The sequence below is a fragment of the Chrysochloris asiatica genome, unplaced genomic scaffold, assembly GCF_000296735.1.
Source record: "Chrysochloris asiatica unplaced genomic scaffold, ChrAsi1.0 scaffold00086, whole genome shotgun sequence".
Lineage (NCBI taxonomy): Eukaryota > Metazoa > Chordata > Mammalia > Afrosoricida > Chrysochloridae > Chrysochloris > Chrysochloris asiatica.
Window position 1 is genome coordinate 7327890 of NW_006408604.1, and position 24915 is coordinate 7352804.

Here is a 24915-nt window from a genome sequence, read left to right on the forward strand (position 1 = left end):
CCTGATATGAATCCCACTTGATCATGATGTATTATCTTTTTAATGTGCTACTGGATGCTGCCAATTTTTAATCCTTGAAAACAGTGTTCAGGGTATATAAAATAAGAAAAATCTGAGTATAGTGTAATTTTAATGCATAGAGTTCTGATGTCTTTCATACAACAGTATTTGCTTTGCTCTGTTTCTTAAAACAGAGAAAACAAAGATTATTAAGGGTTTTTGCCAATTTTATTTTATACAAACTGTTCAAGACGTAAAGAGCCCTGGTGGTACAGGGGGTTAAACATCAGTCTGTTAACCTGAAGACTAGCCACTCCTTGGAGAAAGAAGAGTCCGTCTGCTTCCTTAAGGATTTACAGCCTTGAAAATCCTCTGGAGCAGTTCTGCTGTGTTCTATAGGGATACTATGAGCCAGAATTCACTCTAAGGTTGTGTGTTTGGTTTGGAGTTTGGGTTCAAGACTGTCTGATACCAAAATCACCTGCTACTAAAATTCCTAGTGATGGCATTTATTGCTTAAACGTGGTCATTTCCAGAATGAAGGTTCAGTTTTGCACTAATGGCTTTTCTTATAATAAGGAGGTCCTTGCTAATACTTTATTAGCACAATGATAAGTCACTTGAAAGTGAAAATTGTGATCACAGTATAGTGGAGGGTTGTTTGTTGACTGACGTAAGTATTCAAATGGCATTTGGTGATTCTTTAATCTCTACCCCTTTGTGTTTTAGCAATCCAGCGTATCAGAGTATTCTCCAACTGATGGATATGCAGCTAATAACGTTTATGCAAGAGGGCCCCATCTGGACCAAGGAGAAGCTGCTTTTGCTATTAAGCCAACTCCAAATCGTCCTATGGATAGGTAACATTTAATGGGCAGCATTTGAAGAGATGTGTGTAATTGTCTTTGCTTTAGTGGGAACAGAATTGACACTGTCTGCATTGTCAAATACTTGTTTAAATTTTCCATCTGTTAATTATTTAAATAAAGTTTCAGTCATTCCTTTGTGGAACTAGCTTTGATGAACAAATGAACAAAGGATGTCTGCCTTTGTATTACTTTTCATTTTTTAAAGATACCTCTGATAAAATTTCTGAATAAAAGGCAAAGAAGAATTGTTTGTAAGCTCTCCATTAGTTTGTACCAGATGTTCTCAAGGGATCATTCCAGCTCTGTAACTTTTAAAGAAAATATCTTACCCCTTACCCCTTCTCTTAACCTTGTAAAAACAAACGTTCCTTTAGCTAGAAATGTTTAAACTAAATATAAACTAAATTTTGTAACAGAATCATTTCCTTACTTGTCATTATTGTCATTTAATCTTACTATATTTTCATTTAAAATCTCAATTTTATGTCTGATTTCTTATGTTTTTTTCTTTCAAATTCAACATAGGCAGAGACAGAAAATTAGATTGTAAAGAAGAAAAAGAAATAGACTAAGTTCACATTTTCAGCCTTGTTTCCAAGCCTCAGCATGTTTGATGTATGTAGAGACCAAGAGCATGAAAGAAAAACAAATCTATTGCCATTAAGTTGATTTTGACTCATAACCACCTTATATAGGGTTTCTGAGAACGTACATTTTTAATGGAACAGTTAGACTCCTCGTTGACCCATGGAGCAGCTGGTGGGTTTGAACCACTGACCTTGCAGTTTGCTGCCTAATGTCTAATCCACAGCAACACTAGGGCACCTCTGCAAAAGTAAAAGGCAGTAAAGAAATGGAAATTAGGCTAGAAGCCATTCCCAATCCACTGATTCAAATCCCCTGAGAGATGGAGTTATGCTGTCCTTTCTTAGTATGCATTTCCACGCATCTCCGTGATTAGTTGTAATTATTCCCCAGAGCATAAGGGGAGAAGAACATGGGAGCAAGAAAAATGATAAATTGAATTGTTTTATGCCTTTTAAGGTGATTAAATCTTTTATCCCCCTAATGAAATCCTAATAGAGTGCTAATATGTAAACTAGATAAAAATGGGAGCTGTTTGGTAGGGACAGGGGTAGATAATCCCTGGCAGATAGTTTAAATTTTTTTCTTGTTAATAATACATAATAATTACTTGACCATAATTTTACTTTATTCTACCATTCTCTTTTATTATACTAAAAATAGCCAATAGGTAGCACAGTGTGTAGATCATTTGTTTTTAGCTTCTTTTGTACCTGTTCTCGTTCTTCTATGGAGTTGCTAACTACCAGGTTGCAAATTGACTATGTTGAAGGATAGGTTGTGTCCACATTTGTCCTGTAGGCCCTTCACTGATTCAGTATTCCAGAGAACCTTGATGAGCAGCCAAATAAAACAAAAAAGAGCAATAGGATGGGTAAACACCCCTCCTGCCTTTTCTCTTAAAAAGATGTCTGAGAAAATGGGAATGTACGTGGAAGAGATGGAGTAAAGTAATAAAAAGTAGCTATTTTATTTTTCATAGGTATGAAGAAAATATTAATAAAGTATTAATGTATCAGGAGTTTTAAGTTAATTAAAACTATATATATCTTGTTAAGCACATTTGTTGTTGTTGTTGTTAAGTGCTGTCAAGTCGGTTCTGACCCATAGCTATCCTGTGTAGGATTTCCAAGGAGCAGCTGGTGAGTTTGATGCAGACCTTGTGGTTCAAACCAACATTGCAGTCCAGTGCATTATCCTACAGCATCACAGAACATTAATGGTTATTTAATAATTAACCTCCCACCACTCGTCTGTCAGTTTGCCATACTGTGGTGACTTGTGTGTTGCTGTGATTCTGGAAGATATGCACCTGATATTTTAAATATCAGCAAGGTCACCAATGGTAGACAAGTTTCTGCTGGGCTTCCAGACTAAGACATACTAGGAAGATGTATAGGCAGACTACTTCTGAATGTTTGTTTTGTTATTCAATGCCGTCAAGTAAGTTCCGACCCATAACGACCCTGTGTTGGGTTTGTGGAGAGTGGCTGGTGAACTTGAATTGCTGACCTTGTGGATCAACCGGCTTTGCCATTCAACACATTAACCCACAACACTACACAAGGACTCCATCTGAATGTTTAGCCACTGAAAACCTTAGGAATAGCAGTGGAACATTGCTAGCATCAGATTATTGAATATTTAAGTATTATGAATAACACCAGAATATTATCTGGTATAATGTTGGAAAATGAGCCACTCAGTCTGGAAGGCACTCAAAATACAACCGGAGAAGAGCTGCCTCTTAAAAATAGAGTTGACCATAATGATGCGAATGGAGTAATGCTTTTGGAATTTTCATTTGCTGATGGGACACAGCTCAAAATGACGAGAACAGCTGTAAACATCCATTAATAATCAGAAAATGGAATGTGAAAGTATGATTCTAGAAAAACTGTAAGTTGTCAAAAATGAAATAAAACACATAAAGATCAATATCCTATTCTTTAGCTGAAATGGACTAGTATTAATCATGTTGAATCTAACAGTCATATGATTTACTGTTGCATGAATGACAAATTGAAGAGGAATGGTGTCATATACATCATCTAAAAGAACATTTTAAGATCTACTTTAAAGTAGAATGCTGTCTGTGATAGGATAGTATCCTTATGCTTACAAGGAAGACAGGCAAATACCACTACAGTTCAAATTTATGCAAAACCATTAAGGCCAGTGATGATGACATTGAAGAATTCTATCAACTTCTTCAGTCTGAAAGTGATCAAACATGCAATCAAGATGTATTGATCATTACTGGTGATTGGAATGCAAATATTGAAAACAAAGAGGAGGGATCAAAAGTTGGAAAATATGGCCTTGTTGAGAGAATGCTGGAAATCACATGCCAGAATTTTGCAAGACCACTGACTTCTTCATTGCAAATATCTTTTTCAAACAACATAAAAGACAACTATACTTATGGCCCTTACCAGGTGGAATACACAGAAATCAAATTGACTACATCTGTGAAAAGAGACAGTGGAGAAGCTCCATATCATCAGCCAAAACAAGGCCAGAGGCAGACTGTGGAACAGACCATCAATTGCTCCTATGCAAGTTCAGGCTGAAGATGAAGAAAATGAAAACAAGTCCACAAGAGCCGAAATACGACCTTGAACATATCACTTGAATTTAGAGATCATCTGAAGAACATATTTGATGCAATAGACACTAAAGACCAAAGATAAGAGTTGTGGGATGATGTTAAGAACATACAGGAAGAAAATAAAAGATTACTAAAAAGGCAAGAATGAAAGAAAAGACCAAAATGGATGTCAGAAGAGACTCTGAAATTTGCTCTCAGGAAAGAAATGCTAGTGCAAATGGAAGAATTGAAGAGATAAAAGGCTTGAACAGAAAATTTCAAAGTTCAGCTTGAGAAGATAGAGTCAAATATTATAATGAAGTATAAAGATCTGGAGTTAAAACACCAAGAGGGAAAACACACTCAGCATTTCTAAAGCTGAAAGAACGGAGGAAAAATTCAAGCCTCGATTTGAAATATTGAAGGATTCTATGAGCAAAATATTGAATGATGCAGAAAGCATCAAAAGAAGATAGAAGAAATACACAGAGTCACTGTACCAAAAATGGTCAATGTTCAACTGTTAGGACATCTGGTCACTGTGAGTTATAATCTAGTTAATGCAATTTCAAAAAATTTAATGAGTAGATGAAATAACTTGTTTTTTTGAAAACAAAAAAAAAAAGTGAGAATTCATACCTATTTTAAAATTGAAATTTACTTTGTGCTGAATTTAATTCTTTATTTGGAGTCCTGGTGGGATAATGCACTGGACCGAAAGGTCGGTTTGAACCACAGTGTTGGCAGTTCAAGTTCACTATCCACCCCTTGGAAATTCTATACAGGGTCTCTATGAGTCAGAACTGACTCAGCGGCACTAAACAACAACAACATTGACCGTAACAGAGAAAACGATACTATATATTATGGTATATGCTAGTACTTAATCTATATATTATTTGTAATACAGATAACTAGACCATGCTTTCCTGATAATTGATGCTTAGTCATAATTTTTTAATGTGTAGTTGGTGAGAGAATTAGAAACATTTGACTAATAAGCTTGATGTAGAAAGTAAATGTGCACTCTGAAAATTCTTAAATCTCTTTTACTTTTAGGAAACAATGCTAACAAGCATGTATTACCTTCATTCTAAATCTTTTCCGGTAGATATGCTAATTAACAAAGCATTATTCATTATGTGTATTTAATGGACAAAACATTCATAGAACTGGATGCTAGATTTGACTCAATGCCAAATAGCCTCATGCCATTACATTTATTTTTATCCTATCCGTAGATTGCTCATTTATTAATACTAAAAACTTGAAAGTTCTTTTATTTCTCATATTCTGTAAAATATGATGAAACTAGCCTACTATCTGAATAATTTGTCAGATTTTTTTTCTGGTAGAATTTGGCTTGCCTCAATGTTTTACTTTTGTTTCTAGCCTTTAGAAGCTCCTTACAGAATGATTTTTTTCTTCTTTCTTTTCATAGAAGTTATGACCCACTCAAAACACCACTCAAGAAATATGCCAAATCCAAGTATGAATTTACAGCAAGGAACACCAGTGAACTATCAGTTCAAAGGGATGATATTTTAGAGGTAATAGAATTTTACCTTTTTAAAATACTCTTAACAAAATGGATTTATTATCGCCTCTTGTGGTTTATATGTATTCCACAAAGATATTCAGAGGTTGAGAAATTATTCTCCATTTTTTAGATATTATCAAAGATATATTATATTATAGATGCTTTTATCTATCTGGGAGGGGCAGCTGCTTTATTTAATTTATTTTGTGTGTGTTATTTGGGTTGGATTTCATGACTTCTTTTGATGTTCAGTAAAAGTACCTATTCACTGTGTGCCCTTTTCTTTCCTCTAAACTTTATTCGTTTTGGAATCATGGCTGAGTATCACTTCATATATAGATGCACCATAACATTTTAATAGAATAACAATATTTCCTTCTGTCTGTCCTCATATCTGTGCTTCAGTGTTTCTAACAGCCAATCAGCTAATGGTTTTGGGAATAGTCTATCATGATGTCCAAATCTCTTTCCTAAGTTATAACTGAGGGTTCATTTTCTTAAACATATATGGTGGGATGGTCAACATTATTATTGTTAAATACTGTTGAGTTAGTTCTGACTTGTAGCAACCCTGTATAGGGTTTCTAAGGAGTACCTGGTGGGTATGAACCAATGACCTTGCAGTTAGCAGTCCAGTGCTTATCCTACAGTGCCACACCAGCACTCCAAAACAAAGATGACCTTCATACTTTTCCTTTCTATCCCCAAAATGTAGAAAATATAACTTCCCAAAAGAATTAGTCATTTCAAATACTTCAGATAATACAAATAATTATAGTCTTGGAAGGTGATACAGATCTTGGGTATTCTCTGTTTTTTGTTGTTAAGCGCCATTGAGTCAATACCAACTCATAGTGACCATATGCACAACAGAATGAAACACTGCTCAGTTCTGCACTAAGCTCACAATCATTGCTACATTTGAGCCTATTGCTGCCGCCACTGTGCTAATCCCTCTCGTTGGGGGTCTTTCTTTCTCTGACCCTTCACTTTATCAAGCATGATGCCCTTCTCCAGTGGACTGGTCCTTTCTGACAGTATGTCCAAAGTATGAGAGAGGAAGCTTGGCCATCCTGGCTTCCAGGGGGCATTCTAGCTGTTCTTCTTCCAACACAAATTGGTTTGTTCTTTTGGCAGCCCACATAGTACTTTTATTATTCCCTCCAACACCATAACTCATATGCCTGAATTCTTCTGTGGTCTTCCTTATTCACTGTCCAACTTTCACATGCATATGAGGTTATTGAAAATACCATGTCTGGAGTCAGGCATACCTTAGTCCTCAAATTGACGTCTTTGCTTTACAACACTTCAAGGAGGCCTTGTACAGCAGCAGATTTGCCTAATGCAATATGCTGTTTGATTTCTTGACTGCTGCTTTCAGGAGTGTTGATGGCTGATCTAAGCAGAATGAAGTCTTTGACAACTTCATTTATCGTGATGTTATTTTTTACTCATTTATCGTGATGTTATTTATTGGTCCAGTAGTGAGAATTTTTGTTGTGTTTACATTGAGATGCAGACTTTGATCTTATCAGTAAGTCCTCTTAGCTTTCGGCAGGCAAGGTTGTGTCGTCTTTATATCACAAGTTTTTAAAGAGTCTTCCTCCAATCTGATGCCATGTTTTTCTTCATATAATCCAGCTTCTGGGATTATTTCCTCAACCTACAGATTGGATAAATATGATGAAGAAATACAACCATGGTGCACATCTTTCCTAAATTTAAACCATTTGGTATTCCCTTGTTCTGTTCAAACAACTACCTCTTGGTCTATGTGCAGGTTCCTCATGAGCACAATGAATTGTTTCTGAATCCTCATTCTCTGCAATGTTGCCCATAGCTTGTCATGATCTATGCAATCAAAAGCTTTTGCATATTCAATAAAGTACAGGTAAACAACTTTTTGATATTCTCTGCTTTCAGCCAAGATCCATCTGACGTCAGCAGCGATATTCTTTTTTCCATGTCCTCTTCCAAATTCAACTTGAACCTCTGGAAGTTCTCTGTCAGTGTATGGTTGTAGCTGTTTTTGAACTGTCTTTAGAAAAATTTTACTTTCATGTGATATTAATGATATTGTCAAATAATTTCTGCATTCACCTCTCTTTAGAATGGGCATAAAGATGGATCTCTTTCAATCAGTTGGCCAGGTAGTTGCAGTTCAAATTTCTTTTAAACAATTTATGGTCTGCTCCACAGTCTGCCCCTAGTCTTGTTTTGGCTGATGATATGGAGCTTTTCCACTGAAGAAGTAGATAGAATTCTTCAATTTCATCATCATTAGCTTTAGTGGTTGCTGCATAGATTTGAATGATAGTGTGGTATTAACTGATCTTTCTTGTAGCCTTATGGATATTATCCTATCACAGACAGTTTTGTACTTCAAGACAGATCTTGATATGTTCTTTTTAATGATGAATGTGATGCCATTCCTCTTCCATTTGTCATTCCTAGTTTTGTGGTTGTGAGATTCAGAATGGTCAATACCAGTCTATTTCAGCTGACTAATGCCTAGAATATCGATGTTTATGCATTCCATTTAATTTTGTACAGTTTTCTATTTTCCTAGATTCATATTTTATACATTCCATATTCCCATTATTGATGGATGTTTACAGCTGTTTCTCTTAATTTTGAGTCATGCCTCATCAGCAAATGAAGGTCCCAAAGGCTTTACTCCATTTACATTATCACTGTCAGCTCTACTTTGAGGAGGCAGCTCTTACCCTATTGTATTTTGAGTACCTTCCAACCTGAGAGGCTCATCTTCTAGCACTCTATCTGACGATATTTTGGTTTTCTTCATCATGTTTCAGCAGTCAGTATTCTGATGCTGACAGTGTTCCACTGTTTTTCATAAGGCTTTCAGTGACTAAATATTCAAAAGTCGTCTGACTGTCCTTCTTCCTATTATGTCTTAGTCTGGAAGCTCAATTGAAACTTGTTCACCATGGGTGACCCTGCTGGTATTTAAAAGACCCATGGCATAGCTTGAAGAATCACAGCAACACACAAGCTACCACAGTACGACAAACTGACAGAGGAGTGGTGGCTATTCCATGCTAGCAGTTATAACTACTAGTGTAATTTCCAAGAGTCTTTCACTTCACAATGTGTTGATGCAAAGTCAATTTGCCATCGATAAATTAGAAGTGAAAACTATTTTGTGGTTGATTTCTAGGAAGAAAAATTGAAGAATACAATTGAAATTTCATCTTAGTTAACATTCATTTTCTTCTACCATAACAGATCCTTGATGACAGGAAACAATGGTGGAGAGTTCGAAATGCAAGAGGAGATTGTGGATTTGTGCCAAATAACATTTTGGATATTGTGAGACCTCCAGAGTCTGCATTAGGACGTGCTGATCCACCTTACACACATACCATACAGGTAATCTTGATTTCTTAGCAAAATTTAATTTTTAACAAATTTCAGGTATCTACGGAGAGATGAATTGACAAAGTGGCAGCATCAGTGGGCTCAAGTGTGGTAACAAATGTGAGGTTGGCCCAGGACCAGGCAGTGTATCGTTCTGTTGTGCACAGGGTCACTCTGAATCAGTACCAACTCGATGGTACCTAACAGCAACAACAACAACAACCTTTCAGAGAACTCAAATGCCTTTTGATTATTGCTCATTTTAAGATTTAATTGGCTATAAATTTTTAGATAATTGAGGATAATGGTGAGAGATGTAGGCAAGAATTACACATGTTTTCTGATTTACTTTTTTTTACATATTTGATCAAAATGTTTAGCAGTAAGTGTGCTCCTTTGAATACTGCCTTTTAAACCTACAGTATTTTTGATGTTTGAAGACGTAGTATTTCTGCCTCCTCATTCCTATGCATAGCCCTCTCATAACCCACTAATAGTTTCCTCTTGATATAGCGCATATTAGACGGCTCAGTACTCTGTACTCACCAGCCCTTGTCCTCAGAATCTCTTAGATGATATAGTACTGACCAACATTGAAAGTGCCCTCAACTTTCCTTACAATGTGTTTATTTAGTTTGATTATACTATTTTTTAATCTCTTGATCTTAATGTTATGAAGTACTTGGGCATAGATTAGGTAGGTGGGGATCTCTCTTCTTGGTCATTAAAGCTCATGCCACATTTTCAGGATTTTGCTAATCCTGATCAACTCATTCATCATATCATCTGAATTCACTTGTTAAATTGTTGAGACTTTTGACCTATGACAGGATTGCTAGAGTCAGATCTACCTACAGAGACAAAATGGATGGAATTTCCTATGTTTGGCCTCTGAAATTCTTGTTGTTATTAAGTGCCAGCGAGTCAGTTCTGACTCATAGCAACCCTGTATAGGGTTTCCAGGAAATAGCTGGTGGATTTGAACTGTCAGCCTTGTGGTTAGCAGTCCAGTGCTTATCCTACAGAGTGTAGCATGGCTTTTTCCCCATGTTAACAGCAGTAATTAACCTTTAGAGTCTGGAGTGAAAGATCATATTTGACCCTACAATAATGTCATGAATTTGATTAGACATTACATAGAATATGAAGTGAAACAGTTCATTTTCATGTCAGCTCTATGCTTAATAAACAATTAGATTGTTCAAATCTCAAAATGTGGCCAAAATCCTTCTGCCACTAACGTTCATTTAGCTACTTTGACTTCTCATGATGTTCTAGTCGAATATAGGCGCATCTCGTTTTATTGCACTGTGCTTTGTTGTACTTTGTAGATAGTGCTTTTTACAGATGGAAGGTTTGTGGCAACCCTGCCCTAAGCAAGCCTATTGGTGCCTTTTTTTCTAAAAGCATTCACTCATTCTGTGTCCCTGTGTCACATTTTGGTAATTCTTGTACCATTTTAAACTTTTCATTATTATTATCTGTTTTATTATTATTATTACTATTATCTGTGTCCCTGTGTCACATTTTGGTAATTCTTGTACCATTTTAAACTTTTCATTATTATTATCTGTTTTATTATTATTATTACTATTATCTGTGTCCCTGTGTCACATTTTGGTAATTCTTGTACCATTTTAAACTTTTCATTATTATTATCTGTTTTATTATTATTATTACTATTATCTGTGTCCCTGTGTCACATTTTGGTAATTCTTGTACCATTTCAAACTTTTCATTATTATTCTCTGTTATTATTATTATTACTATTAAATGATCTTTAATCAGTGATCTTTGATTTTACTATGGTTATTGCTTTGGATGCTACAAATTGTATCTATATAAAATGGTAAACTTACTTGATAAATGTTGTGTGTGTTATGATTGCTTCACCTACCAATTGTTTGTTCCTCCATTTCAATGTATTTCTCTCTCCTTGGGTCTCCTCATTCCCTGAGACACAGCAATATTGTAATCAGGCCAGTTCATAAATCTGAAATGTCAAACTTTGTTGTTGTCTTATTTTAAGAAATTGCCAGAGCCACCCTAACCTTCAACACCCTCCACCTTCTCACCTTTATTAGTCAGCAGCCATCAACTTTGAAGCAAGATCTGGCCAAAAATTTATGACTTGCTGAGCTCAGATGAGGGTTAGCATATTTTAGCAATAAAATATTTAAAATTATATATTTTTAAGACATAAGTCTGTTGCACATTTAATAGGCTACAATTTGGTGTAAACATAGCTTTTTATATGTACTGGGAAATTTTGGAAAACCAAAAAATTCTTGTGACTTGCTTTATTGTGGTGGTCTGGAGGCAAACCCACCATATCTGCAAGGTATGCCTGTGTAGGTCCTATACTTATCCAGAGAGACTGTTGGCCTTATCAGAATTCAAGATTGAAGGAAACATTTGAAATAAAGAATTAATGTATGTTTTTTATGTCTTGATAACTTAATGCAATGATAATGAAAATTCTGTTTGCTGTACTTTGGTTTTGCCTGAGCTCATGCTCACATATATTATGCATTTATTTTATGTTCCATTATTTGTCGTTAGCTGTTGATGCCAAAGAAGGAGTTTGAGTTATTCAAGGTATGGTCCACTCCATCTCGCGTGAATTTTTCAAGTGAATTTTCTGTCATCATTTTTATACCTTTTCTTCTTTAATTTCCTACTTCTCTGATTCTACAGCTCAGGTAACTAAGCTGTAGTTACCTGACATAGTGCAGGGTTCTTTGTGGTTTATGAATGTCAGTGCTTTATGTATGTTCCTATAGAGGCTTTAATTATTTGCCTTTAACACAGAAAGGAGGGTATATGCTTGAAATGTAGGCCTCAAACAGTGATAGAGTATTTAATCTCTGATTTAAATACTATATAGAAAACCCTATATAGGTTTGCCACAAGTTAACTCACGGTAAGCGCTAAGAAGCACTATTTTCAAAGGATATCTCTAGCTGCCTCATGTTAACAGAAGAATATATATTTTAGATATTAAAAAACAATTGTCCAAGTTACTTTTCACTTATGTGCATGGTTATTAGGAAAGGACAAAATACAATAAAATAAGACAGGTAAACTTTCAAATAAGGTAAATTCTAAGGTTTTTTTTTTTTTCCTACCTGAGATTTCCTAAGGAATTTAACATCTTTTACCTTTTCCTTTTTAGTGTTCAGAGTTGTCTTTTTCTTCAATTCTGATTCCTGGCTTTTGCCATAAGTTGACTTTTCTGTTTAAAGTATATTGCTGTCTAAAACTGAATCCAGACTATGAGTACATATCATAAGTAGGTGGCGTACTTTTGGAGAACATAAAATATATCCCTCCTTTCTTTAACAGAGCCTCAGCTTATGTTTTTGTCAACTTTGGCAAAAGCAAGACATTTTTTAAGTGTTCACAAGTTTCAGGAGTTTGTTTTGCTACTTTATGTAAACAGAAACTTGTGGTTCTTGCGGGGATTGATTGCCTCTTTGGGTTGGTTCCTTTTAGACTTTTCAACACTATCTGATTGTCATCTAAAATTTTCTGGATGCAACTATGAATGCAGTGATGCATGTAGAAATGTGTGTAGAAATTATGTGTGTATGTCTTTAAGTTGAGAATTGACTTTTTAAAAGGTATTAAAAATAATCTGCTCTTGACACCTCCTAAAATTTTTGGACTGAGCCCAACAAAACCACCAAGATCTTGTAAAATATTAATAGACAAGCTTGACAGTCTGCAATCTGCTATCTGCTATATGATGTAAATCCTACTCTAAAAGAATTCTTATTCTCAAAAATAATAAGATGGAAACTAAAAAAAAGCATCCTTAGAAATGAATGCCAGTCATTTTTATAACTCTACAACAGTTTCACCACACCTTTACCAAAATGTCTAACAATAAATACTGTATACAGCTGATTTCAGAATGATGAAATAGGTAATACCATGTTTATATAGACTCTAGTGATCCTACTACTCTATCCTTAAGAGCTCCACTGGATTACAAACATATTAAAAACCATACTGAGTCTTAGTCATCTTTCTATTCATTTAGCAAATGTTGACAGCATCTCACATGCTGGATAGAGAGCTCGGTACGAATTCCAAAGTCAACCACGAGGGCTTTACTCACTTCGTGATTTCTGGACCAGCTGCTGTGATCCTCTCTCTCCTGCTCAAAAATGATCCACACACTGCCCTCCACCCCCATATGTCACATCCAGTGATATCAAAACTTTGAGGAAATGTAAAGAAGCTGCTTCTGTCCAAAACATTACAGATCCATGTCCTGTACTACAGAAAGACATCTAATGATTCATTATTTAAGTTTTCTTTCTATTTACAGATAGCAAGAAATTACACTTTGCAGTAGATTATGCTTGTGCGGTGTGTCAGTCCAAGAAATCCTGGTAGGGTAGTGGATTACAAGTTGGGCTACTAACTGCAAGGTCAGCAGTTTGAATCTGCCAATTGCTCTGTGGGAAAAAGATGAGGCTTTCTGCTCGTGTAAAGATTTGCAGCCTCAGAAACCCTATATAGAATCACTGTGAGTTGGGACCAACTCCATGGCACAAAACCACCATCATTATGTGTCAGTCATTTACACAACACCATTATGAAGTGGGTACATTTTGGATATGAAGACGTTAAATGCCAAGAAGTAATGTGCTCACAGTTATACAGCTGTGTGAAACCAGGATTGGAGCCCAGCGCTCTGGATCCAAATCCCATGGATCCAAATACTACACTAGTATTCTTAGGGGTTGTACTTGTAACTGGGTGTTCTTTCTTTTTGTATAGACGTATACTTTTTCACCAAATGAATGTTTACAGTGGTAACATCTCAGACTAACTGTATGTACCATGCATTCTGCTGTGATAAAAGTTAATCTGATCAGTTCTAAAGAACAGTACCTGGAATTGGAATTTTGAATAATGTATTCCTTCCATCTACTCCTTTATGTGTTTATTTTTATCATTTAAGACAGTTGCCAAATTATGTAATTACTTAAAAGGTGGATATTTTGTGAATGGTGAGAATAGAGGAGTTCTTTCCATGCAAATATGTAAGTTACCAAGTATTTTATAAATGCACAGAGCTGTGACTCTTATTTTTACATTCTTACCTGTCCTGTAAATCGGAAGTACATATAAATAATGGGAGTTCCCAGATAAAGAACACAAGCACAGCCCTTGCCTATTGTTCCTGCATTTTTGGTAGAAGGGGGTAGAGGTTCTGTTGTGCTGGCAGGGATGCTATTACCTGGCACTGAAAGAGAATAGGTGTTGAATTGCCACCTGATGTTCCTGGGCATCCATGCTATTTAACATCTTCACATTCATTTGGGATTTTTAACAGTTCTGTAAAGCAGCCATTCTCACCTTCTCTGTTTCTCCCATGGCTTCAGCAGAGTTTTAAAAATAAATGAATGATCCAGGGAAAGAGGTAATAAAGCATTTACCAAAAATATGGAACATCTGAAAAAATGATACCATAGGGAAAAGGAAGTAATGCTTATGAGAGATTATTGAGAAATGAAGATAAGTGGCAAAAGTCTTGTCAAAGAAACAACAAAAGAAATTAAATTCAGAAAAAAGAAAACCCCTTGGAGCGTAGTACTACTCTTACACAGATGGGGTTGCCATGAGTCTGAATAACTTGACAACTGAGAAGAAAACAAGAAGAAATTACAAGTAAATGCAATGTGAGATCCTGGATAGGATCTTAAAACAACAATAAAAGGATATTAGTTGAATAACTAGTGAAATTTATTTAATGCCTATGTTGGTGTTGTTAAGTGCCCTTGAATTGATTCCAACTCATAGTGACCCTATATAGGGTTTCCAAGGAGCAGTTGGTGGGTTTGAACCTTGTGGCTAGCAGTCCAGTGCTAATTCCACAGTGCCACACAATGTTTTAACTATACTGTAGGTATTATCTAAGTGAAATCCAGAGATAATGTCTAACATATACGTAATAATATTTGCCAATATTAATTTTCTGGTTTTGGTCATTGTGCTATTGTTTTATAGAATGTTAGCTTTCATGTTATGTAAAATGTTACTGTTAAACTTTTTCTGTAAATATAAGATATGTTTAAAATAAAAAGCTTTAAAAAGTCTTGTGCTAGAATATTCCAGGGCTTTGTATCATGCTAAAGCTGGGCAACAGATGGACATCCATGGTACTTCTTCCTCCTGGAATCTGCTTACAACAAATTCACATACATTTCCTAATGTTTCTTTTGACTTGGCTGACTGTTCATCTACTGGAATTTGTGCATTGGCACATATAGATTCTCATGTTCTGCCAAGAGCAGACAGCAAAACTCACATTCCTACTATTATTTCTAAAACGCCCCAAAGCTTGATTAAAACAGACTTTGCCTTATTTTTAATTATCAAGTCTATGTGCTAATTAGTATGCACAGATATTCTTGCTCTCAGGCACAGTTTATACAGGAGCCTTCAAAAAGTTCATGGAAAAATATGGAATCAAAAGATAATGAAATTTCTTTCTCTTTCTACATATATATATAGTTGAGTGCTGTTGAGTCAGTTCTGACTCATAGCAACCCTGTATGGGGTTTCTGAGGAGTGACTGGTGAGTTTAAATTACCAACCTTGTTGTTCAAACCAATCTTGAGTTGAGTGCCTATTCTCGGCACCATATCAGGATTTTATATATCTATAGCTATTTCTCTATCTTTGTATATCTCTATAAGGAGCTCTGGTAGTGTAATGGTTACGAATCGGGCTGCGAACCGCAAGGTCAGCAGTTCAAAACTACCAGCTGCTCTGAGGGAGAAAGATGAGGCTTTCTGCTCCCGTAAAGATTTACAGCCTCGGAAACCCTGTTCAGGGTTGCTATGGGTCGGAACCAACTTCCGACAGCACTTAACAACAACATATATCTCTATTGATCGATTGCTCTATCGATCTCTCTATACCAAACCCACTGCCATTGAGTTGATTCTGATTCATAGCAACCCTACAGGACAGAGAACTTCTCCATACGGTTTCTGAGGCTGTAAATCTTTATAGAAGCAGACAGTCACAACTTTCTCTTGCAGAGGAGCTATTAGGGTTGATTCACTGACCTTGTAGTTAGGGGCCCAATGTTTAACCCATAAATATGTATGGAAATACCAGATTTGAGAATTAGGACTACTGCGTACAGCCCTGGTATGGCATTGTAGGATAAAGGTCACAGTTAGAAACTACCAGCTGTTCCACGGGAGAAAGATGAGGCTTTCAGCTCCCGTAAAGATTTACAGCCTCGGAAACGCCGTGCAGGGTCACTATGTGTCAGAACCGACTCCACAGCACATAACAACAACAGTGGCATTTGAATTGCAAAGTCAGTGGTTCAACCTCACCAGGTGCTCCCCAGAAACCCTATACAGGGTTGGGGTCGCTATGAGTTAGAACTGACACAGTGGCACTTAACGGCAGCAACTACTGCTACCAAGAGGCAAAAATAATTAAAGATGTCCTGCTATACCAGAACTGAGAATTCAACACAAAGCCTCCTGTCTTCTCTATTTCCTTGCAAGGTATTGTGATGGGGGTAAAAACCTAATATAAGCATTGTTAGAGGAGGATTCTAGCGGTTTCTGCCACTAAATAGTTGTGATCTTAAGGGAAATAGTTCACTGTTTATACTACAGTTTGCTAAGCTGTAAAATAGACTCCTGGTGTAGTGCTGTAGGATCAGCACTGGACTGCAAACCACAGGGTTGGCAGTTCAAACCCACCAGCTGCTCCTTGGAAACCTTATACAGGGTTGCTATGAGTCTGAACCAATTCAACAATACTTAACAACAACAACCAAAAATAAAAGAGATTAGGTCTCTACCATCTAGTCTAGATAGAAATTCTGTTATTATCTATAACAGATGATAGCAAGGTCGGTTTGAACCACAAGGTTGGTGCTTCAGAACTCACCAGCTGCTCCTTGGAAACCCTGTTCAGGGTCGCTATGAGTTGGAACCAACTCAGCAGCACTTAACAACAATATTTTCTATATACATTTTAAATAACCCTAAACTGAAAATGGAAATAGCATCCATAGATAACTACTAATCATCTCACAGTGCTCATTTCAGCCCATGTTATGAATGCTCTTGTTTCCAAGCTCAGTCTAGACCATTCAGATACTATTAGCATGACCATTTTTCTAAAGATGCTTTCATGTTTATCCCGTCCAGGCCAACTGCCTAATAATATTCAATTGTTTTTAAAATTAATCTCACAAGATTGTTCATCTGTTAATTAGAATCATGACTTGAGGTAAGGGTAGGGGGGTCTCTTAAGTCTGCCTCATGTGTTGATAATTTCCTTGATATTTCTTGGATTAATGTGAATAATATCTACTCTTAAATATATTCAGATATATATGTAAATACTGACCAACATGTGCATAATCGTGAACTGTTTTGTGTTTGTTTAAGCTTCAAAATTGAAGCTCACTAAAACCACACCTTTATATATTGATATATTTCATCTTGTAAAATCAATTTTTGATGCATTCTGATGTGCTTTTAAGCTATAAGAATAAGATGAACCTATAGCTGGATATTTTAAATAGCTAATACTAATATAGAAGTAGTTACTTCTGAAATTCTCTCTCATGTTTATACTGTATGTATTCTATGTTAAGTTATCCATGGCTAGAAAAGAGTAATGGAAATAAATGACATATTTACAGACTCCCTCATTGATTGGTTTGTGGGCATTTGTCAAAAACAAATTTGCTCATGTTGTCTAGTATTTGACATGAATTATAATTGAAAGTATTTTAATTCCCGCTCCTGTGTTAATTTTTCTCATCTGATGTGATTTGCTCCATTTTCCTAATAGCAATTACTTGGTGAGCTGTCAGAGGTAACCTACATTTGTTTCCTCATGGCAATTCTTTATATAATTTTTTCATTCTGTGTCTGGACTAACATCCTCCAAATGTTCCAGCTGTGTCGTTTTCACTACAGAGTTCCAAAGAGACCAAAATTGAAAGAAGAAATGTGTAATTCAGAACAGGTTAAAAATTTAAGAACAGTTCAATGTTAATGCTTCCTTCAGGCTTACTTGCATAATTTCCCCTCTGAAGCAGTATCTTGCATGTATCAGGAGCTCATCTCTTAATAACTTTTTAAATCCTTGAGGATTTCAACTAAACTTTAGTTGCTAAAGAAAAGTGACTCATTCAGACTTAAGTTTGAAAAGGAAATTTGTCACCAGGTTTAGTAATTCTGATTTCTTTCAGAGAAAGAGAAAGAGATTTTGTATTAAACAGAACTTTAAATATACATAAACCTGTGAAAACTGGAACTTGTGTAAAGTGGAAACCTGCCAGAGAAGAGAGTAAATATTTTCCAACAGTAGAACTGTAGGGTAAGCACTGGACTGCTAACGGCAAAGTCGTCAGTTCAAACCCAACAGCTTCTCCTTGGAAACCCTATACAGGGTTGATATGAATCAGAACTGACTTGATAACACTTAATAACAACAGTTTTGTTGTTGTTATGTGCCATGGAGTCGGTTCTGACTCATAGCAATCATGTACAGGGTTTCCAAGGCTGTAAATCTTTATGGGAGCAGAAAGTCTCATCTTTCTCCCACAGAACAGCTGGTACTTTCGAACTGCTAACCGTGAGACTTAGAAGCCTGATTCGTAACCACTACGCTACCAGAGCTCCTTAACAACGACAGTTGTTGTTGTTGTAGTCATTTGCCGTGGAGTCGGTTCCGAATGATAGTGACCCTGTACAGGGTTTCCGAAGCTGTAAATCTTGATGGGAGCAGAAAGCCTCATCTTTCTCCCACATAACAGCTGGTAGTTTCTAACTGTTGACTGTGAGATTAGCAGCCTGATTAATAACCACAAGAGAGAGAGAAAAAAAGTGGCAAGATTACACCCTGTCAAAGGCAGAAAACTTTCGAGACCCAGAAACAGTCAGCCCCACTGTGTTCCAGTTCTCACAGGCTTCCCTGTATGTGTAGGAGATGAAGCGGGCAAGAGTGACGTAAAGGCATACAAAAGTGGGACCACACCAGAGTGACCAACCATCTAGTTTGTCCACAATTAAAGTTTCTAGGAACATGTAACTTTTCAATGTTAAAATGAGGAACGTTCGAGAAAAACTGGAATGAGTTGGTCAAAATTTGGTTTTTAGGGTTTAAAATTCACCTTGGCTCAGGAGAAGAAAGTTCAGGTTGCAGTTGCCTCTAAAAGATTTCCCATGAGTTAGGGTACATTGGAGGCATCCACGTCGTACTTACAGTAAGGAATTGCTGACAGAAATAATGAAGAGACTACTAGTTGAGTTAAGGTGGAGGGATGGTGGTGGTGGTGGTGGAGGTATAGCAGTAGGAGGAGGCATAACAAAATGATTTGAAGACCCTCCTGATTCTGTTACCTCCACACCAAGAGTAGCATTAAACCAGTTCCCAAAAGAAAGTTGCCTTGGTTGCCAGGTCAGAGGGAAGAAGAGGGTTGCAATTATTCCAGACAGCTTTTCCTCTTTTTTCACTTCAGGGGTTGTAACATGAAGCAAGAGAAAAGGATCAAGAAAAAGGGAAAATATGCAAGTAAATACAATACATGGCATGATTAATTAAACATTTTTCTTATTCGTTTCCTTTAATCACATATTTACAGTTTTAAGCCTATATTCTGTTAGGGCATACTGATAAAGTTGCATTATTTAGCAATAATAGATGAGTGAAATGAGGCACAGAACATTTGGTGAGCTTGTCTTCAGGCTTGATTGTGACAATAACACACAATGCATTAGGTTTTCCACAGTATTTTTTTAATGGAGAGCAAAGCACTAGCTGTTCTTGTTTTATGGAAGCAGAAAATATGAATCATTTCATGGAATGCCAAGCTCATGGCATTTTTTGTTTGTGCTTCAAAAACAATAATTTTAAACTCTGACACTTTTGGAATCCTAATTCACTCGCACATCGTGAATTTGTGTGCAAAGGACATTCTTGGCAAGGAAACATTGCATATGCATTAATGAAATGATGTTGGTGTGTTTTAAATATTACATTTAGTGATGTTTGCTGTATTTTGATTGCTTGAATTATTTTCTTGGCCCAAATATAGGAAAACTGTTTCATTAGGCTTGATAGCAAAAGTAGTAATGCTGTTGTTTTTAATATTATTATTAGAAACTATATTAGAGCTGTTTCTGGGCGTTAAGTGCTGATAGGGTTAACAGTCTGCCTGTGTCTCATCTGCTCCATGACTTACACTGTGAGTGTATCCCTCTACTTCCTTCCACACTCTCTGCTCCTCTCCCTCCCCCGGCCCCCACCAAGTGTCTAGCAGCATTATAAACATCTCTTTCACTTCTACTTCCACCCTTGCATAATACCCTTCCTCTCCTTCTCCACCCCAGTTTCTGGTGAATGGTAGCTTTTAAAGAGTAGAAAACAACCCAGGCTTCTTCCCACTCAGGTTTCCACAGGTGTTAATCATTTGCTCTGAAGGCAACTATGATGCGGGTTGGTGTGGTGTGTTTTGAGTCATGATTAAATTAGAAGTGGTGTGTTTGTGGTGTGTATTTTTATGTTTTTGATCTCTGTGGAAATTGGGGAAAGCTCTGTTAAAATCAATATTATCTTATATTTGGGCCAATTTAGAACTTAAAAGTAAACATGTTTCTTAATTAAGGACCTGATTATCAAAAGGCCTTTTTGCATTTTATAATGCTACTCCTCAATCATAGAATAATTTAAAATTGTGACAGTGCAGTCTCTAAACCTCAGTTACAGGCAGGGCTTCCAACTGAGAAGTTCTGTTTCCACCCCAGACATGGAGTCCTGGTGTGGTGCTATGGGCTGCAAAGTGCTTTAAACTGCAAGGTCGGTGGTTCAAGCTCACCAGCTGCTCCTTGGAAACCCTATACAGGGTCACTATGGGTCTGAATGGACTCAATGGCACTTAACAGCAACAACAACCCCAGATATACTGAATCAAAATCTGCATGTTAAAAAGATTCCCAGGATTCTTCGACATTCCTAGGTGATTCTTTGTTAAAATGTAGATTCTGATTCAGTTTATCTGGTGGTGAACCTGCACATTCTCAGCACGGGGGGTGAACTGAATGAACCAGTCTGAAACATTGGTTGCAAAAGTTATTGCTTTGTATACTTGGGGTGTACAAAGAAAATGTGCCTTTTGATAATTTGGAATCTGTTACAATGCAGTTATCTATTAAAGTTATTTTGACTTGGTTTTAAATTTCACCTCTTGTATGCAGTTTAATAAGGAGTCCTGGTGTGGTGCTGTGTGTTAATGCACTGGACTGCAAAGTCGGTTTGAACACAAGTTCAAGCTCACCAGCCGCTCCTTGGAAACCCTACACAGGGTCGCTATAGGTTGGAACTAACTCGATGGCACTTAACAACAACAACAACAACATACATGAATACTGTTTTATAATAGCCTATTATTTATGATTAAAAATGATTGAAAGTATTTTGTGTTTTCTCACACCAACTTTGGTAGCGTAGTGGTTATGAATCGGGCTACAAACCTTGAGGTCAGCAGTTCGAAACTACCAGCTCTTCCACGGGAGAAAGATGAGACTTTCTGCTCCCGTCAAAATTTACAGCCTTAAAAACCCTATACAGGGTCGCTATGAGTCAGAATCAATTCCACTGCACATAGCAACAACAACAACCCTTTAAAAGGAGTCCTGGTGTGGCATTGTAGGAAAAGCACTGGAATGCTAACCTCAAGGTCAGCAATTCATACCCACCAGCCGCTCCTCCTGGGAAACCCTAGGGTTGCTATGAGTCCAAATTGACTCAACAGCACTTAACAAAAATGACAACCTTTAAAAAAATAAAAGTACCCATGTGGCCTATTTTTTAATGTGTTTATTAGTTGCAGCCTTACAGAATTAAAGACCTTCACTCCATTCGCTCCACACCATTAGAATAATTTCTAGTTTAATTAAATAAAATGTTAATATTAATACATCATTTTTATATTAATGTATAGCCCTTTGATGGCAGAAAGGGCTATACATTAATATAAAGATGATGTATTAATATTAACAGTTAAAACCTGTTTATTTTGAAGCATAGTCCCTTCATCTACTTTAATATTAATATTACTTGGAAATAGGAAAACTTAAGATCTTTGATCATATTTAAAATGATAAGTAAAATTATGCTCCAGTTGGTGTTTAGTCTTCTAGTACAATTAGAAAACATTAATGGAAATTATAAAACAATCACTATGGGGTAAAGCACTGAACTGTAAAGTCGGTTTGAACCACAAGGTCAGCAGTTCAAACTCACTAGCTGCTCCTTGGAAGCCGTATCAAGGGTTGCTATGAGTCTGAACTGACTTGACAGCGCTTAACAACAACAACAAGTTTAGTGTGATTCCAAGTCCAAATCGAATTTTTGTTAATATCACCATCATGAATACATTTGTTTTCTATTGATATCTTCTTATAACTCCTTAACTTATATTTTCAACTTCTAACAAATAGGTAGAGTACTTAAAACATGATTATTTATAGTAATTATGCTCTTATAAAAATTATATTCTAGAAAAAGCTGTATGTGATATGATATGTAACTTTACCCAACCACATGGGGTTGCTATGAGTCAAAAATTGACTCGACAGCACCTAATAATAGCAGTATCTTGGTGTGGTGCCGTAGGATCGGTACTGGACTGCTAACGTCAAGGTCTGCAGTACAAACCACCAGCCTCTTCTCTAAAACCCTATACAGTTGGGTCACTATAAGTCATAACCAACTCAACAGCACTTAACATATGGAAGTGAAGAAGTGTGTATGTAAATATATCTGTGTATATATTGAGATATATGCATATGTATGTACATATATGTGTTTGTGTATGTAGGTACCCACATACATAATAACAAACATAAGCTTCCTCTGGGTTTGTAAAAAAGTGTACAAATAAATAGCAAAATTTGTTTACCTAGTCTGAGTTGTGTTTTTAAAATATCAAATAAATGACTTGTCTTCTTATAGAAACAGAGGATGGAGTATGGTCCAAGGCCAACTGATACTCCTCCTGCTCCGTCTCCTCCTCCAACACCAGCTCCGGTCCCTGTCCCCCTTCCACCTTCTACTCCAGCACCTGTCCCTGTGTCAAAGGTTCCCGCCAATGTAACCCGTCAGAACAGCAACTCCAGTGACAGTGGTGGCAGCATTATACGAGATAGCCAGAGACACAAACAACTTCCTGTGGACCGTAAGTTTCTTCAAAAGGCAAAAAAGTATAGTTTCTTCTATGAACTAAAATGACTAAGTAAAATATTTAGAATTGTTTCTACTGCTATTATATATTACTAAATATATAAATGGTAGTCCTTTATACTTACATGGTGGAGTCCTGTTGTGATGCTGTAGGATAAGCACTGGATCACAAGGTCGGTTTGAACTGCACAGTCGGTGGTTCAAACTCATCAGCCACTCTTTGGAAACCCTATACAGGGTCTCTATGGGTCAGAACCAACTTGATGACACTTAGCAACAACAGCATGCTTACATGACACTTCAGAGGTTATTTTCACCTAGTTTCGTCTCTCCCAAGTAATTTTGAGAGACAGATAGTGTTCCCCACTCTGTAATGAGTGTATTTCTACACATTACGGTACGCTGTGGTGGTTCACAGGAGATTCTGGACATACTGACATACTGAGAATAAATGCTGAAGCATCACTTACTGGCTGACTTTAAGCAATTTAATAATCCTTTTATACTTCAGTGTCTGAAAATGGAGGAAAATAATGTATCTACCTCATAGAACAGTTAAACACTAGACTATTAACAGAAAGGTTGGTTGTGTGAACCCAGCCAGAGATGCCTTGGAAAACAGGCCTGGTGATCTGTTTCTGAAAGGTCCTAGCTTTGAAAACTGGAGCAGTTCAGCTCTGCACACATGAGGTTACCATGAGTTGAAATGTGGTGCAGTGGGCTAATGCACTGGAACACAAAGTTGGTTTAAACCGCAAGATCGGCAGTTCAAGTTTACCAGTGGCTCCTTGGAAACCCTATGCAGGGTCGCTGTGAGTCAGAACCGACTTGACAACACTTAACTAGTACTACAACACGAACCACCTCCTAAAATAATTGAGACATTAATGAGGTACTGTATATAAAGCATTTAGACAGGCATTCTTAATGAGAAGTAAATTTTCTTTTCTCCTTTCCGCCTGCTCTCCTAACTCCAGGAGTGTGGAGACCATCTTATGTTGTTCCCACTGAGGAGATGCTATTGGCATCTGATGAATAAAGGCATGGGATATTTAGCCACATCCTACAGTGGCCAGATGGCCAAAATTGGCAGTAGTGTCAAGGTTGAAGAACCCTGATTCAGATTAATATATGACACATTATAAACAGGCAATAAATGTTTGTTGCTATCATCGTAATCATCATCATCAATATTACCTTCATAATCCTCTTGTTTGTTATTCCTATATTTATGAAAACATGTATTATTTGCTACTCACATATATGTATACATATACACATATATACATAGACATGTGTACAGATGCATAGGTGATACACGTATGTGTGCATGTATGTATTTGTATACACATACACAGTCATGCTATCTTATTAATATAATTACCTGCCAATAGCAAATTATCTCAAATTTGCCCTCCAGATTGAGATTTTAAGTGATTTAGACGTCAACTTCATATTTTCATAAATTTAAATTAGATTTTTCCTATGAATGGTTTCTATGAAAATCAGATTTAAATAAACTAAAAGAAAGACACTATGGTCAACTTTGAATTATTTTTGTTAATATATGGAAATAGCAGTATAAAATCTGAAGACTGAAATTCCTTCTAAGAAATTTGAATCTTGTTTCATCTTATAGTATATGGTTTATCTAATTTAATTTAATCTTAAAATTATATATATATATTTTCAGTAAT

General features: G+C 36.5%; 1 protein-coding gene across 1 annotated transcript in view; it reads left to right on the forward strand.

Moving 5' to 3' along the window:
* Positions 1–24915, forward strand: part of EPS8 (epidermal growth factor receptor pathway substrate 8) — a 285097-nt gene that overhangs the window by 243073 nt on the left and 17109 nt on the right. The window contains exons 15-18 of the mRNA XM_006866026.1: positions 730–860; positions 5486–5594; positions 8837–8980; positions 22991–23213. Of these exons, the coding sequence (XP_006866088.1) occupies positions 730–860; positions 5486–5594; positions 8837–8980; positions 22991–23213 (607 nt within the window). The remainder of the gene's footprint in view (positions 1–729; positions 861–5485; positions 5595–8836; positions 8981–22990; positions 23214–24915) is intronic.